This window comes from Pituophis catenifer, unplaced genomic scaffold (genome assembly GCF_029215685.1).
Source record: "Pituophis catenifer annectens isolate HBS135680 unplaced genomic scaffold, rPitCat1.0.hap2 SCAF_9, whole genome shotgun sequence".
In the NCBI taxonomy this organism is placed as follows: domain Eukaryota; kingdom Metazoa; phylum Chordata; class Lepidosauria; order Squamata; family Colubridae; genus Pituophis; species Pituophis catenifer.
The window spans coordinates 17,925,253-17,943,899 of NW_027256889.1; the positions used below are offsets into that span (position 1 = coordinate 17,925,253).

Here is an 18,647-nt window from a genome sequence, read left to right on the forward strand (position 1 = left end):
ATCTCCCAGGTTTATTAGCATTGCAAAATGTGTTATGTCTGGCATATTGTATACTAGTTGCTACTTGCCCCGCCATTAACATATTAAATTGCTGTCTTAAAATATTAATCATATCTTTTGCCTTTTTATCTCCTGGATTAATTATAAGTAATTGTTCTTTCTTTTTAATTTCCTCCTCTATCTCTTTCCGTCTATTTTGTTGTTTTAATCTATGTTTATTATTCAAAAAGATTAATGTTCCTCTCATATAAGCCTTACACGCATCCCATACCATCTCCATCGATGTTCCTTTGTTCATATTATTAATAAAAAATTCTTTCATTTGTTTTTTAAGCTCACACAGATTGTCTTCATATCTAAATAAATTCTCATTTAGCCTCCAAGACCTCCTTTCTCCTCTCTCCTGCTCTAATTCCACCCAAACTGGGCTATGATCAGTTAAAGTTCTTGGACATATCTTCGTACTCTTCACCCTAGAAAAAAGATCGTTTGTAATTAATATAAAGTCAATCCTCGAAAAAGATTGGTGCCTGTCTGAGAAAAAAGTAAAATCACTCTCCAATACATTCCTTTCTCTCCAAACGTCTCTAAGCTCCATATCCTCCAAAATATCAAAAAAAGATTTAGGCAACTTAGCACGCATGGAGATCTTGGAAAGACTTTTTTTATCTTTCTGGGTATCTAATACCCCATTCCAATCACCCATTAAAAATAAGGATCTATAGTCCCATTGTAGTATTTTAGTATGTAAAAGTTTGTAAAATTTATCTTGTTGTTGATTAGGTGCATATACTCCAATTACTAGCAGCTTCCCACTCTGTGTTATTAATTCAATTGCGATATATCTACCTTGAGTATCAGCCTCAATTAAATTGGCCACTAAGCCTCTTTTAACATATATTACTAGGCCATTTTTCTTTTCTGGTGCTGATGCCACAAAATGTGTACCTAATTTCGAATTTATCAAGTACTTTTGATCTGAAGATTTAATATGCGTTTCTTGCAAACAAATAACATCGTTCTGAAATTGTTTCAAATAATGAAATATTTTCTTTCTTTTTTGTGGCGAATTTAAACCGTTAACATTCCAAGATAGAAATTTATTTGCCATCTCTAGGCGTTCCAAGCTTCGAGAGCATCAGCTGAACCTCCTCCGCCATTTTAGACTTCGGCCTAGCTCCTCCCACAGCTTGCGTTTTTTGGGCTTGTTGAGTTGGATCTTGAGGCTGTTGCGCCATATGTTGTTTATAGGTAGCCCTTGTCAGTCGTTGATCTTTTGGCAGCTGAATCATCGTTAATGACTCCAAAGTTGGTGGTGAACCCCCAGTCAGTAATGGATCTTCTTCCAGAATAGCTCCTCCAGCTAATACTTGAGCATAGGTTTGTGGTTGCCCTCCATCTTTCTCTTGTTGAGTAATTTCCAATTGCTTTCTAGCACCCCCTGGTGAGGGTGGCCTTCCAGCCTTTAAAACATTGGCATAAAAATCTTTTGCTTTTCCAACTGTGTTTAAGCGATGTCTTTGCCCAGCGTATGGCACTATTATCCCAAATGGGACATCCCATCTGTACTGAATTTGCTGGTTTCTTAGTTCGTTCACCAAAAAGCCAAACTGCTTTCTATCTCTTAACATTTTAGGAGGAAGCTCTTTCAGGATCACCAGCTCTTGTCCTTCCACTTTAATCTTATTTCTGTAAGACGCTTGCAAAATATCATTTCTAACTCTCCTTGTTGTAAAATAGATCACCACATCTCTTGGTAGCTGCTTTTGTTTTGCCAGCCAGGAGTTGACCCTGTAAATTTTGTCCATTTGAATTGCCACATCTGCTGGCCTTTCTGGAATCAGCTCTGCTAAAGCATTGGAACAAGCATCTTTTAAATTTTCACCACTCTTTTCTTTCAAACCTCTCAGCCTCAGGGCAAATTCCATTGACCTGTACTGTAACATAACCATCTCGTCATCCACTTTCTCTGTCTGTATCATAACCTCTCCCAGTTTAGTTGCAATCTCCAAATTAGCATCATCAATTTCCCGCACTCTCTCCTCAATCTTTAACATATGAGTAGCCAGTCCTGAAACTGCAAAGACAATGTCATCTCTTATTTCATCATGTTTTTCCTCCACCACACTTGTAAGTTTCTTTAACACACAGTTCAAGAATTGTCCAGTCCGTAATTAAATCCAAGGCAGATAATGTTGTTTCCAAAGATGCAATGTGACTCGATAGTAGTTAGTTTTGTTCGTCACAGAGTCTGAATGGCCACCTCGCCCCCTTTTATACCCTGTGGGGTGTGGTCCAGTGACTCAGATTAATCTCTGGCACGCCTCTTCTTCTGTTGCACGCGCTTATCTCTGCGACGCTGCTGAGGATCCAGCCAAGACTCATCTCCCTCATTACTGTCCACCTGTGGCTGCGTGGATGTTCTTGGCCCCGGCCCTATCTCTTGACCTTCAGTGGACACCGAAGGCATTGCCAGAGAGGAGGGTCCTGGAGAAGGAGGCCTTGCCAACTCCTCTCCTTCACTCTCGGAGTCCTCTCCTGCCGATGACACAGGCTCAGGTAACGGAGCCACAACAGCCTACCTGTAGTCTCACAGCAGTGATCTAGAATCCCATCCCGTTCTTCTCAACAAACCAATGGTGGGTTGCTACCAGTTCGCCCCAGATTGGGCAAACCGGTAGCAACGGCGGTGGGAGGCTCCGCCCACCTGCCGGACATCTCTGTGCATGCATGCGCGCACGCCCAAGAGTGAACCGGTAGCGACAGAATTTGAATCTCACTACTGCAACAAACGTTCCCCAACCAAGGGTGAGAATTATGCACTGGCAAGAATTATTTTAGGTGTTCTACAGTTGCCAAGGAAGTTGATACCAATCTTGAGATGTTTAGCATTTTCCTGCCTTGTTTCCCACTTAAAAGGCGAGTGCAGCCACCGTGGCTTTTCCTGATCTTCTTGCTTGCAAAGTCGCTCTTTTTCCCTGCTGATTTTAAGCAAGTGGATATATTGAGGCAGGCGGCTATTGCCGCCTGTGATCCCGTCCATCCCCTTTGCTTTGTGAACCGATCGCTGTTGTAGCATTTCCTCAATTTGTGTTGCGTTCTCTAGGTCTTCAAAGGAATAGAAGTTTCCTCTCCCCAGTTTTTATTCAGCAGCTTTGCTCTAAAGAGAGTTATGATGGTATATAGCCAGAGTAAATAAATGGGAGAGAGCAATCGTTACTCAGTAATAGGAGAGGTCTTCTGGAATTACCAGGCAGGCAGAGGAAGAGTGATTTCTGAAGAGTCCCTTGTGAGTCTTCTTCCTACTAATTGTGTTTCTCTCGCAGATGCAGCCGAGGGTATTTTATTTTTGCACCAGCTGGTTCCTCGAAAAGGAGAAACTCACCAGATTTGCTTACCTTCTGCCAAGCCACCTGCAGAAAAAAAGGCGGAATAATGCTTAAAAGCAGCCATATGGGCTCTTTAATGAAAACATCACTTCCAAAAGATTTTGCTTTGGGATGCGTGCAGGACACCCGGTTAGAAGGCAGATGGAATCTGATCGGAAACCATAGACTGAATCGTCAGCTGATGGGACGAGCTGGGGGGGAGGCGGAGAGGAAGTTTCGGATTGAATAGGGGTGGCTAAAACCGCTGACCTCCCGCTAGGTATTTCTGAGACGAGAAATTCTTGATGTCTAGTTTGCATCTTAATATAGTTTGAGCCTCCTGTTGGGGTTTGAGAGCAGAGAGAGATGGATTTTCCTGTCCTCCTCTCTCAAAATCTCTCTTTGTTCTGGGGGATGAAAGTAAGCCTTTGGAGACTTGATGATTTCTGGATCAAATATTATTGTTAAATATTTATAGTTACGGTATTTATTATATTTGTTCTATAAATATATTTATATACCGTGTCTCCCCGAAAATAAGACCCTGTCTTATATTTTTTTGAACCCTGAAATATGCGCTTGGCCTTATTGCCATGTGCTCAAAAAGCCCGATTGGGCTTATTATCAGGGGATGTCTTATTTTGGGGGAAACACGGAACTGTAGTAGACACATTTGAAGTAGTAAATTTCTTCATCTACCGTGTTTCCCCGAAAATAAGCCCTCCCCCCCAAAAAAATAAGCCCTCCCCTGAAAATAAGCCCTCCCTGAAAATATTTAAACACATGCACAGCCAGTCCCCACCATTTCCTCGGGTTAGTGTTAGGGAGACAGAGCTGGAAATCAGGTAAGATGGCAAGAGGAACCCCTTCTTGCTCCATGTGCCCCAAAATAATAAGACTTCCCCAAAAATAAGGCCAAGCGCTTTTTTCAGGGTTCAAACAAACATAAGACAGGGTCTTATTTTCGGGGAAACATGGTATTTAAAAACTGCCTCTTGTACAGATGATCTTCAACTTACAACAGTTCATTTAGTGACCATTCAAAATTACAACCTATATGACTTATGACTGTTTTTCACACTTACGACTGATGCAGCATCCCCAATGGTCACACAATCAAAATTAAAGATGCTTGGCAACCTGACTCATACTGATGATCATTGCAGTGTCCAAGGGTCATGTGATTCCCCTTTTGTGACCTTCTGAGAAGCAAAGTCAATGGGGAAATCCAGATTCACTTAACAACTGTGTTACTAATTTAACAATTGCAATTACTCACTTAACAACTGTGGCTAGAAAGGTCATAAAATGGGGCAAAATTCAGTTAACAAATATCTCGTTTAGCAACAAAATTTTTTTGCTCAATTACGGTCATAAGGCGAGGACTATTGTAAGTTTGAACAAACGGTTGTAAGTCGAGGACTACCTGCAAGCACAATGAAGGCTCTTCAGCCTACAGAGTGGAAGCCAGCAGCAGCAGGTAAGACTATGAAAAGGAACACCTGTCATGGAGGGAGAGGGGAATGACATGGTAAATATTTAGGAGAGAATCACTTGGGTCACTTTGAATATGGTGATTTACAAGTGAATATTGGGCATAAGCTTAAAAATGAATGTCCAGACACGGTGGGGAGAAGTGTTGAAGTGCCAATCAGCAGCCAGGGGTATTTTTAAATCTTTGCACGCAACAAAATAGACACTGCTGTGGATCTGGCAGCTCTTTGATGACATGTGTGATGCATTCAAAAGCAGCATCTCCGTTCCTATTGCAGCCTCGGTGAGCATCTCGGCTCTTGGCAAGAAGCTGGGTTCGTGCCTTCTTTGCAAGGATGCATCTTCGCTTTCTCTTGGGCCTTTCGTGCAAAGATACAGAGATATGAAAAAAATGCACCACCAGAAATGCTTGGGTTTAATGTCCTTCGATCTAAATCAAGATATAGATTTTTTTATGTGCTTGTATCTTTCAATTTATATTGTCTTTACTTGTTTCCTAGTATGATTTGATAGCTTATTAGTAACCTTGACTATCACTAAGTGTTGTATCTTTTTATTCTTGATGAATGTATTTTATCCTCCTTATATACTGTACACTGAGAGCATATATACCAAAGACAAATTCCTTGTGTGTCCAATCGTACTTGGCCAATAAAGAATTCTATTCTATTCCTATTCCTATTCCTATTCCTATTCCTATTCTATTCCTATTCCATTCCATTCTTATTTCTATTCCCCTTCCCCTTCCCCTTCCCCTTCCCCTTCCCCTTCCCTTCCCTTCCCTTCCCTTCCCTTCCCTTCCCTTCCCTTCCCTTCCCTTCCCATTCCCATTCCCATTCCCATTCCAATTCCATTCTTTTAAATTAATGAATTCATCTACTTTCTCAACATCCTTCCAGGGCCCCAGCAAAACGTTTTTCACACTATCAGTATTTCCAGGTGCAAACAAGATCCAGAGGAAGAGGGGGAGGGAAATGCCCCCCATATGAGGAAACAACTGAATCGTTCCAGGACTAAAGTGGAGTCCTGATTGATTTATTTTTTTAATTTGTGTCTTGCTTTTTCTCCACGGATTTCATTTTGCACCTGCAGATGTCTCTCTGCTGCAGTCCACATTTATCTTCATTAAAACATTGTCTGGCTTCACACATTAGGCTAAGTCGAGGCATTCTGCTTAACATGGTGTTTCTCAAACCGGGCAACTTTTAAGATGTATGGACTTCAACTCCAGAATTCCCCATCTGACAAGCATTAGTTTAACACAAGGGTAAGCAACCTGTGGCTCTGGAGCCACATGTGGCTCTTTGGGCCCTCTGCTGTGGCTCCCTGTCACACTTTTTTCACACTTACGACCATTGCAGCATCCCCCATGGTCACAAGATCAAAATTCAAATGGTTGGCAACTGACTCACATTTATGACTCTGCAGTGTCCTGGAGTTATGAGATCAGCTTTTGCAATTTTCCGACAAGCAAAATCAATGGACGAGCTAGAGTCACTTAACAACCGTGTTACTAACTTAACAATTGCAATGATTCACTTAACAACCATTGCAAGAAAGGTTGTAAAATGGGGTGCAGACTCACTTAATGAATGTTTCACTTAGCAACATAAATGATGGGCCCAACTGTGGTCATAACTCAAGGACTACCTGTACTTGGCCAAAACTGAAAATATAGGAGATCCCTTCCTGTCTGATATGCTACATAACATGGGACGATGCTAAATGCACCCAAGATCATTCGTCATAAGCCAGCAGATTCCTGCCGGCTGAGCATCGCTGCCCAAAAGTCCTCATTGTTGGTTGTGTTGTGGCTCCATTACCTGAGCCTGTGTCATCAGCAGGAGAGGACTCCGAGAGTGAAGGAGAGGAGTTGGCAAGGCCTCCCTCTCCAGGATCCTCCTCTTTGGCAATGCCTTCGGTGTCCGCCGAAGGGCAAGAGATAGGGCCAGGGCCAAGCACGTCCACGCAGCCACAGGTGGACAGTGATGAGAGTAATGAGTCTTGGCTGGATCCTCGACAGCGTCGCAGAGATAAGTGCGCGCAACAGAAGATTAGGCTGAGTCACTGGACCACACCCCACAGGGTATAAAAGGGAGCGTGGTGGCCAGTTAAGCCTTGTAACAAACAAAGCTGAAAGCTTCCACGCCACTCTGCATTGCCGAACTTTTGCTATAGACTTTGCTGGATTATCTTTGGACTTAATTCACTCTGTAATTATTGAACATTTTACTTTGATGTACCAGAAGCGGAGAGAAGTTATCTCTTCCCTTCGTGAGTAATAAACTCTTGGCAGGCAGCCATTAGGTTGCTGCCAAGTTCCGTTATCATAAGGAAAAGGATTTTGTCGGCTGGTTTGGTTTTTAACTCTTGGACGTCTGTTGGTGTGTGTGCGTGTGAGACGGGGACAGAACAGGTTGTAAGAAGCCACGCACAATTGGGAACCTTGCTGGGAGCAAGTCCTGGGCCGTGTGACACTGCATTTGCAGCTTCAGACCCAGCAAGGGAAGGGATTTCTCACACACACTGTGCACAAGTAGCAAAAGTTGAATTTGGCAGCTTTTCTCTGCTGTTCTAAACCGAGGCATGCTCTCATCTGGCTGGTTTCACACTCCATGGGAGATCCCAAAAAATAAAGCTTAGCTTGCAAATTAACTGACTGCAGCCTCTTTGGCCAGGCAAACCCAAGGAAAAAGAAGGCAAAGGAATCAGAGAAGGGGTTTCCCCCACAAATGATTAATAGTGCAAATCTATCTATGTACTCAGGCTTCAGTGTAATCTATGGGTTCACACTCCAGGGTGAGCCATGATTTGCTCAACCGTGTCTTATCAAATAAATTATAATGGGGCAGCTTTACCCAAAATAAACGAGGAGTTGTTGTGGCAAAGGGTGGGATTGGAGGGCTGCAGTCACAGGGTTCAGATATATTCCACCTGCTCTATTTTCACAAATCTAGCTAGAATTCCATGGAGCAAGAGCTAAATTTTCCTTCAACGGGTTTTGGAGGGAAAAATCTGGGAAAAACTAATTCACTTGAATGCAGTTTCAAATGATCAATAATCAGTATATCTATAGATGGATTCTGATTCGGCAAACCGATTTGCACCATAATGAGAACTAGGAACTTGCTTTTATTCAAATTAGTACACTGTCACTTTATGGAAAGCAACTTGATTTAAGAATCTGATTCAAGGGTGACAATTTATACCGATGCAAGTTTTTTATTATTATTATTTTGCAAGATTATTGTTTTTCACCATTATGGCTACAACTACCATTTTTATTCAAGTGTTAAATGTCCCCTTATAAAGTTGCCTTGCATAGTTTATGGTCAGAGGGAAAATAGTAAAAGCTTTATTCCAGTTATTTATTAGTTCTTCTTGGAACAATCGTCCCCTCTCCAAAGCAAAACAGAAGAAACCCAAATTAAGCAAAATCTATACCCATAAATTGGACATAATTAAATAGATGGATGGGGAAAATATTTACATTTATATGCCCTTACAGAAATTCAACAGCAAAAACAAAAAAAAGGCAGATTTAAGGTCTTAAATATCAGAAATAAAGAAACCAAATAAACATTAATTGGAAAACAGTTTCACAATCATTGGTCCATCGTGTAGAAAACGGATTGAAAATCTCAAGTCTATAAAACAAATTGCACACTGCATATCTTCCAGGGACTTAGAGAAACAACTGAAGTATATTTAAAGTGAGATAAAATCAAGAGTTTTCAGGCAGAGTTGGACTTGCCTTAATTGTTCAAATAAAAGGTGAAAGATATATGTATGAGTTAGTTTCACCCAAGAGAACTGGTCATGCATACCAACATTTATTACCGTTGTGAAATTCAGTATAATATAAAGTTCCTTGTTTTTTAAGTTAAGACCATATTGCTCAACTCTGCTCCTGGTTTTCTTGCAAACTTTAAGAAAAAAATATATGACATAATGAGAAACTAAAAAACGCAAAATGAGAAACTACAAAACGCAAAATGAGAAGCTACAAAATGCAAAGGAAGAAATTACAGTTTAAATTCCAACTCCAGCCCTGGATTGAAGACCATAAAATAATCTTAGAGTTACAACCAGTTGCTTAATGATTGTTCAAAATTACAATGGACCTACTTATGACACAGATTCCAAATTAATACAGCTGCTTGCTCCTCTCCCAGTCACATCACTGAAACCAGACTGCATTTTTGGCCTTTTTATTTATTTATTTATTTGTATCCTGCCTTTATTATTTTCACAAATAGGCAGCCAATATATGCAACACACCTTCCTCCTATTTTCCCCACAACAACCACCCTGAGAGGTCGATAGGACTGAGAGATAGTGACTGGCCCAAAGTTACCCTTTCATGGCTAAAGCGGGACTTGAACTCACAGTCTCCTGTTTTCTAGCCTGGTGCCTTAATCACTAGACCAAACTGGCTCTTCATTAGACCATTTGCACATCTCGTGGTCACGTGACTCCAATTTGCAACTCTTTTTTTTGCCAGAAACTGTCTTTTACGTCTGGTAAATCAGAGGTGCTATTCAGCAGGTTCTGACCAGTTCTGGAGAACCGGTAGCGGAAATTTTGAGTAGTTCGGAGAACCGGTAGTAAAAATTCTGACTGACTCCGCCCCCATCTATTCTCTGCCTCCCAGGTCCCAGCTGATCGGGAGGAAATGGGGATTTTGCAGTAACCTTCCCCTGGATTGGGGAGGGAATGGAGATTTTACAGTATCCTTCCCCTGCCACGCCTACCAAGCCTCCCCCACCAAGCCACCCCCACAGAACCGGTAGTAAAAAATTTTGAATCCCACCACTGGTCTGGTTCCTGGCAAAAGAACAACCATTACGGATAATGGATTAATTTAACAGCTTTGAGGTTCACATAAAGACTATGCCATTCGCTTATGGCTGCCACAAAAAAAGGTCATAAAATCAGAGACACATGGCGACCTGTTTAACAACTGGCATGACTTGCAACCATAATTCTTGATTCAACTATGGTCATAAGTCAAGGACTACCTGCATGTTGTGACTTAGGCTCACTTAGTCATTACAGGACACAACTGGTCTCAAACAAAACTATTTTATTATAACAGCTGAGAATTACTTCATTCCCAGCTTAGTCCAAATTAATTACAAAACAAGTCCTTCAGAAAAAGTCCTTCTGAAGGACTTTTACCACAAACCTTTATCTTCTTTGGCACCCTGCCAAAGGCCTTTCTTGGCAAAGTCCCACGAAGTTCAGAAATAAGAGACACCGACTGGAAAACAGATTTAGCAACGTTGCTTTCCTACAAAGAGCCCAAGAGCCTTTGCTGCTCTTTTTTTTTTTTTTAATTTGATTTATATGCCGCCCTTCTCCAGAGACTCAGGGCGGTTTACAATGCGTTAAGCAATAGTCTTTTAAGCCTTATGGGAGGGGCCAATCATCTCCTGGCCTTACTCCCGAGTCGTCCTTTTTGCTTCAGCTGCTCTTGCCTTCTGGCAGCTCTGCGCATGCGCACACTAGAAACAGGGTCCTCCTGTTTCTCTGCCTCTCTGCTATCCGCCTCTGGAGGCTCCGGAGTCTGCACATCACTCTTAGATGGCCCTGGCCCCATCTCTGCCTCTGACGCAGAGCCCTCGTTCTGGCTTTCTCCAGACTCCAGGACTGGCCCACGGTCCTCCTCAGCCTCCTCACTGTCTGAGTCCACTGCTAGCTCCGCAGGCTGCTGGCGGACACAACACTGCAATCTGATTGTTTTTCCAGTCTTGGGTTTCTAATTGGCATTTCAAATATGGTTTGATTGCTCTGAAGGAAGGAAGGGCAGTTTGATAGTCCCAGAACATTTCCAATAAGAAACAAAGTAGTACAGGGCAGCTCATGAAGGAGATATAGTATAAAAGTAATCCTTGTTCTAATAAATCCTGGTTTATGTGACAGAACCTGCCACAGCAGACCCATTCTCCCTTGCCTACATATATATTAAAATGACACACCAGTACGATGGTATCTACAAAACAGAGTAAGTCCCAAACAATATTTCAAACCCCAAAACCGTTTCTCCTCAGCTGCTTTTCCTTACCACATCAAAATTTTCATTTCTAGACTGTTATCCGAATCATAGAAGGCAACCATTTTAAACACTCACAAAACAACACTTCTATAGTATTGATCAATAGGAATAATGTAGAAGAATCATGCCCTGGATTTTTCTATTGTTTCAAAACTTTAAACACTATCTAAACCCGCAGTGAGGCTGAAACTGAAATGTGGCATGAATGACTGCATTCGCCCATTATGGTGAGCCAGATCGTGGTTTATTTGGTTTTATCTCTGCATTTTGCACGAACTCAACCACAAATGGTTTCTATACCACGGTTTATGGCTTAAATACATTGTCTGAATCAAGCCAAAAGTGATTTATTCAACAGCTATGGATACCTAAACATAAATCTGGTATTCAAAGACTTTGTTATACCAATAGATAAACTGTGGTTTAACAAAATGGCTGAACCCTTTGTGTCCATATGACGAAACCAGCAAAGATCAAGCAAACTGAATCCCCACGTCTCTCACCTTTTTTTAAGCACATTTATGGAGATAAAATAGTTAACCTATCTGGCTCGGAGTCACAAGCAATGTTTGTGCTTGGGCCAACTGGCCCCTGAGATTGAATCTTATCAAATGTGTATTGATGAAACCACTACAATACTCATTGCATTTTCTTTGAATTCTGGTATGGGATGAGTCACACACACTCACACAAGAAAATGGAAACTGATCTGGTTAGATTATCTGAGTTTTAATGAGGTGATGCCTGGAAAAAAAAAATCCCTCTGTATTTATGATCTTTCCCATCCAGAAAACTGAGCAGTGACATATTAAGGGGATGGTGTCAAAGAAAAGGAAGATCAGGGAAATGACTCACCATCTGTTACTCTCCCCGAAACCAAAAATCATATTCTTTATCAGCACTGCAGAGCTCAAGATTTCTCAAGGTGAGAAGAAAAGATATAAAGCAACTTCCTTCCCTGATCCATCAAATATCCGCTGCTCACATCTGCTCTCCCACAGCATTTTTATGTACTACCTATCTAAGCGGAAGAATAGCACGGAGGAGATGCATTGCTATGCATATAAATATATACATGTCCAATACATCTCCCTTCCCTCCCCCATCTTTTTACATTCCCTTTGTCTCATTTTCTGGACTGAAGACAATTGGGGGGGGGGGCAGATATTCTTTTGAGATGTTGGGTTTTGATTTATTGGCCCTTTTTTTCCTGCATTCGTCCCACACTCTTTCTGTAAAGCAAATTAAAAGGGAGAGTTTTAATAAGTTTGGGGGAATACCACATGCACTGGGTCTGGAAAGAGACCTGTATGTTCAAAAATTTGTTTTCACAATCTGTAATAAATCCAGAAGTTCCTTCATAAATATCACTCAGGGGGAAAAAATCAGATACCTCTGGTCCTTGAAGTACAGGAATGTTATCTGAGAACTTCATAATAATGGTGCACAGATATATAGACACACATACTAATGCCTATGGTAAACTGGTGGCCAGAAAGTCACCAGGCTAGAAACCAGGAGACAAGTGAGTTCTAGTCCTACCTTAGCCAAGAAAGTCTGCAGTGTGACTTTGGGCCAATCACCAGAAGACTGTAAGTTCTAGTCCCGCCTTAGGCATGAAAATCAGCTGGGGGACTTTGGGCCAATCACTGTCTCTCAGCCCAACCACCTCACAGGGTTGTTGTAGAGGGAAAAATAGGAGGAGGAAAGACTGTTAGTCACCTTGGAGTTATTTATACAAATTATGAAGGTGGAGTATAAACAAATAATGAAATGTTGAAGGATGTGGAGGAAGCATGGGGAAAACATATATTTTCCTGCGCGAGCTGCACTGGCTCCCAGTGGTCTTCCGGGTGCGATTCAAGGTGCTGGTTACCACCTTTAAAGCGCTCCATGGCATAGGACCCAGGTACCTTCGAGACCGACTTCTGCCACCAATAGCCTCCCACCGGCCAGTCCGCTCCCACATAGAGGGTCTCCTCAGGATGCCATCGGCCAAGTTATGTCGGCTGGCGACACCCAGGGGGAGGGCCTTCTCTGTGGTAGCCCCTGCCCTGTGGAATGAACTGCCCCCGGAAATGCGTAAGATCTCCGACCTCCGTGTATTTCGCTGTGCCCTCAAGACCCTGCTGTTCCGCCAGGCTGGGCTATCAATGTAATGATTTTAAATTAGGTGTTTTAAATTTTGGGGGTTTTAAATTTGAGCCGAAACTATTTAATAATTTTAATTATTTTTAATTGATGTTTGTCTTTGTGCTTTTAATAGGCTGTACACCGCCCTGAGTCCTACGGGAGAAGGGCGGTATAGAAATAAAATAATAATAATAATAATTATTATTATTATTATTATTAATAATAATAATAAATAATAATAATTTTATTTCTATACCGCCCTTCTCCCGAAGGACTCAGGGCGGTGTACAGCCTATTTAAAAACACAAACAAAACAATGATATAAAATTTAAAATAATTAAATAAATGGCTCAAATTTAAAACCCCAATAAATTTAAATACCCCAATTTAAAACTATTGTATTGATAGTCCGGCCTGGCGGAACAACAGGGTCTTCAATGCGCAGCGAAACACCCGGAGGTCAGATATCTTACGAATTTCCGGGGGCAGTTCATTCCACAGGGCTGGGGCTCCCACAGAGAAGGCCCTCCCCCTGGGCGTCGCCAGCCGACATAACTTGGCTGACGGCACCCTGAGGAGACCCTCTCTGTGGGAACGAACTGGTCGGTGGGAGGCTATTGGTGGCAGAAGACGGTCTCGGAGGTACCCGGGTCCTATGCCATGGAGCGCTTTAAAGGTGGTAACCAACACCTTGAATCGCACCCGGAAGACCACCGGGAGCCAGTGCAGCTCGCGCAGGAGGGGTGTCACATGGGCATAACGGGTTGCGCCCATAACCACCCGCGCGGCCGCATTCTGGACCAGCTGGAGCTTCCGAGTGCTCTTCAAGGGGAGCCCCATGTAGAGAGCATTACAATAGTCCAACCGGGAAGTAACAAGGGCATGAGTGACCGTGCGCAGGGCGTCCCGATCCAGAAAGGGCTGCAACTGGCGAATCAGGCGAACCTGATAAAAGGCCCCCCTGGCCACGGCCGTCATATGCTCTTCTAAAGACAGCCGTGCATCCAGGAGGACACCCAGATTGCGAGCCCTCTCCGTGGGGGGCAAAGATTCACCCCCAATAGTCAGCGATGGCAGCTGCTGACTATATCGGGGCGCCGGGAGCCACAGCCACTCGGTCTTGGAGGGGTTGAGTCTGAGCCTGTTCCTCCCCATCCAGGCCCGCACGGCCTCCAGGCAGCGGGACATCACATCAAGGGCATCGTTGGGGTGGTCTGGGGTGGAGATGTACAGCTGGGTATCGTCAGCGTACAGATGACACTTCACTCCAAAACCACGGATGATCTCACCCAGCGGCTTCACATAAATGTTGAACAGGAGGGGCGAGAGGACCGACCCTTGCGGCACTCCCCATGCGAGACGCCTCGAGGTCGACCTCTGCCCCCCTGCCAACACGAACTGCGAGCGGTCGGAGAGGAAGGAGGAGAACCACCGCAAAACGGTGCCCCCTATTCCTAACCCCCTCAACCGCTGCAGCATGATACCATGGTCGATGGTATCAAAAGCCGCTGAGAGATCTAATAGGACTAGGACAGAGGAACAACCCCTGTCCCGAGCCCTCCAGAGATCATCCACCAACGCGACCAATGCCGTTTCTGTGCTGTACCCCTGCCTGAAGCCCGACTGGTACGGGTCTAGATAGATAGCTTCATCCAGGTGCCGGGGAAGTTGTCGTGCCACCACGCTCTCAACAACCTTCGCCACAAAACGAAGGTTGGAGACTGGACGATAGTTGGCTAATTCAGCCGGGTCCAGGGAAGGCTTCTTGAGGAGGGGCCTCACTACCGCCTCTTTCAAGGCAGCAGGAAAGGCACCCTCACCCAAAGAAGCACCTATAATCCCCTGGAGCCAGCCTCGTGTAACCTCCCGGGAGGCCAGTACCAACCAGGAGGGACACGGGTCCAATAAACACATTATTATTATTATTATTATTATTATTATTATTATTATTATTATTTAATCTTTAGTGAGATTCACAGCCTTTGAGGCTGGTTAATAGCTCAGCATCTCGAGTCCTAACCAAGGACCTAGGAACTGTTAAGGTATCGTCGGAGGATGTAAGCTGTTCCGAGTAAGGTGGTTTTTTTGTAGAGTCAAAATGTTCAAGCCCGGCAAATTTAGAATTTCTAAATAGCGGGGTAGCCCTTTGATTATATACAGTATAATAAAGCCAGGGAACAATTGTCTTTCCAACACAACATTTTGCTTTTCTTTCACTTGAAAACTGTCTCTGTTTGCCAGAAGATGGTGTATTTATAGGACTGACTGACAAATGAGGAAAAAATAACAATCAAATGCTCGGAATACCAAGAACTTAAAGCCATGCTGATATAACACCCCTTTATTTTATGGGCTTAAGCAGGAAAAAAAAGTATAAGAAATATTTCTAAAGCAGAATCTTAAGAGTGCGTTATCATATGCAAGTTATTGTCATATATTTCATCTAGAAAAAATAGAAAAAGGTGTCACGGAAGGACCCTTGCAGATTTTTGCTTATCAATCAAAAGTAATCTATTTGCCCTGTATAAACATTCTTTAAAAAATATGAGATATATGGTTTCATCACTATCCTAACGACATGTTGATCAACCTTTCACACAAATATCTTGCACGTATTTATGTACTCAGGTTCAGCCTATACCCAAGGGTTAAGACAGGGTGGATTTACTTATGACCTTATCAACAGATGTGTGCCCTAATTTAATCAATAAATCCCTTCATTTTAGGCATGAAAAACTGGCTGGGTGACTTTGGGCCAGTCACCATCCTTCCGCCGAACCCACCTCACAGGGTTGTTGTTTTGAGGAAAATAGGAGAAAAGGTATGTTTGCAGCCTTGAGTTATTTATACACAATAAATAAAGGCAGGATAAAAATTAAAAAAATATATGCTAACTGAAAAAAAATAATTTGTGAAGACACACAATGATAAATAGAAGTCCAATGCCATTGTACCACTGTACCTTTGAAAAGTGGATAAATATTTCTTTAAAAACTGAAAAGAAGACTCTTCAAGAAAAATCAGGAGAAGGATCAACATGACCACATAAAAGAACCAATGAACTGTGAGCAACATTCTCCTCCCTTCTGAAAATAATTTGCAAGGTACGTCAATTTCAATAAATCAAATATGCAGATTAGTGGAAGATTATAAACCAGCTGTTGCCTCCAGAACTGAGCGTGAAACACTAATGCATGCATCTAACACAACTCTTTTATTACAGTGCTGTAAATGTCCCATGCAAACTTAAAAGTCACACAGAAGTCTTCAGACTTAGTTGTTAGGGAATCCCAAGAGATAAAACAAAAGCAATGATTGCTTAGCTATCTCTACTGACCTTTAGTTTAGTTTAGATACCACAGAGGATAATGCATATTGCTTCAGCCCTACAAATCATGTGAAATACTGAGAAAAACCAACATTTGAATGCAGAAATACGGAGGCATCAAATCTCAGAAATAGGGGGGAAAAGAAATTAATTTCTTGTGTCTTGGTCTTTTATCCTACAAAAATGGACTTCAACAGCTTCAAAGGCAGGAGTCCTTATACCATCCTGGACAGTTTGTTCCATATAGTACATTATAAAGACTCCTGATGTGGACAAGGGATTGGACTAGTGTTTCTCAACCTTGGCAACTTTAAGATGTGTGTACTTCAACTCCCAAAATTCCCCATCTTGGCAGGCTGGGGAATTCTGGGAGTTGAGATCCATATATCTTAAAGTTGCCAAGGTTGAGAAATATTGGGTCACTAGAAGTCCTCCAAAGTCCCTTCTAATCCTATGATTCATTATTTGGAGAGAAATATTCTACATACTCTCAAAGCCACTTTTCATTTGTCATTTTCCAGGTCTGTTCTGAAAGTGAAAAAGACTAGGACAATTTAGCCCTATTAGTTTGAGCAAACATCCTAATGACACTCAAATCCAATTTATATAGGGGGCATAAAACAAACAAGGTTTTCCACATATATCCCAGTTTTTAACTGTAGAATCTCTGTAGTATTTACATTTTTTAAAAGGTGCCGATTCCTCTAATTTCTATAACCCAAGAACTAAAGTGATTAGAAACCCATCTGAGCTTGCCCTAAACATTTCAATACCTGAAGCTGAAAACTGCACTCTATGCTGTTATAACCTGGGGCAGAGTAATTAAACAATAATGAACGATATTCAAAATTGAGTGCTTCACCATGTGCCTCACTTTCATGAGGCATTTTGGAGAAGAAAAAGTGTCGACTTACTTTTCATACTCGATATTATCTTTGTCACATCGCTTGTCCTTGTGCTTCTCCCAGTCTTTCCCATGTTTACATGTGGTCAGAGAAATAATATCTTTACCATTATGGATATGGCGGAGAGCATTCCTGGTGTCGGAACCAATGCCGGTCAGGTATCTCTTCCCTTTAAAAACCAAGAGATACTTTTTCTTGGGTGGGAGAGCAGTCTTGTATAACCAGCCTCTTTCCCCACCTTTCTGAGGATGCTCCTTCGAAAACAAAGGGATGGAGATATCAAAACCAGGCCGAAAGTTCTCGACATAAAAACTGGCTTTGGCCAGGATAGCCTGTCCAATGTCAAAGCCCAAGTCTTCGGTGTAATTAGGCCACGTGCCAGAATACAGGTTAAATATGAGATGGTTCTGTCCGTCATTCCAAAGCCGGAAACTTTGGATTTTCTCGTTGATGTTATGGACATATTGTATGGAGAGATGGTCCCTATCCAATGTGTCAATGTTTAGAACAAACAGGCAGGCTTCTTCAGGATTGGAGGTGTAATAACGTGACTCTTCAATGGAGCTGATGATTTTGAGGTAACTTTCGGATACAGGATCCCCTCCTTCCAGGGGGTAAACAAAGACTTTGAACCCGTGTTCCCTACATTTAGAAAAATCAAAGCAAGTCTCCATACGGCACCTGCTGTTCTTGTAAACACTCAACTTCAGCTGCTGCCAGCTTTGGGGAGATTCATCACTGTGGCCCCTTTCATTGCTCTGGAGCTCCTCAGAATCTGCAAAGTTCTTGAGAAGAAACTCGTCGGCCCAACGAGGCCAGGTCTTTAAGACTTCAGCTTTTTTGCTGGAGAAAAAGGGAAAGTGTCTTATTTGGTCTCCTCCAAGCAAAACAAGCAGAAGCCACGTGGCCAAGAGAGTCACGAACAGGTATTTTTTCTTGGCCTGCATGGGTTCATGCAGAACCCACCAAATCCTTATTTAGAAAGGAAATCAATCAGCTCGATACAGCAATCCAGAAAGTGAATTATTCAGGCACAAGGGGGAATTAAATTCGTTGGAGAGAAACAGGAGCTCAGACCTCAGAAATGGGAGTCTAGAATGCTGCAGAGGGGACTTTCTAAGGGTCCAATTTCTCTCCCCATTTTAGGATATACCCTAGCTTTGAAATTCACCACGCCACCGTTCTTCTCGTTAAGAGTTGATTTGGTGGCTTCTTCAGTTCCAACAATTTGGTGTGGTTCTGAACCACCCCAGTCTTTATCTTCTATATAATCTTCACTTCATATTTATTTCAGGCTGGGTAAACAGCCTGAGTTTGATTACGGGGTGTTTTTTTTTTTCTCTTTACTACTTCCTGGTGTT

At 42.4% G+C, this 18,647-nt stretch overlaps 1 protein-coding gene across 1 annotated transcript in view; it reads right to left on the reverse strand.

Moving 5' to 3' along the window:
* The window catches only part of EXTL1 (exostosin like glycosyltransferase 1), a 62,471-nt gene extending 44,238 nt beyond the window's left edge, over window positions 1-18,233 (reverse strand). Inside the window, exon 1 of the mRNA XM_070949432.1 lies at window positions 17,296-18,233. Coding sequence (XP_070805533.1) covers window positions 17,296-18,233 — 938 coding nt within the window. The remainder of the gene's footprint in view (window positions 1-17,295) is intronic.
* Between the last annotated feature and the right edge of the window lie 414 nt (window positions 18,234-18,647).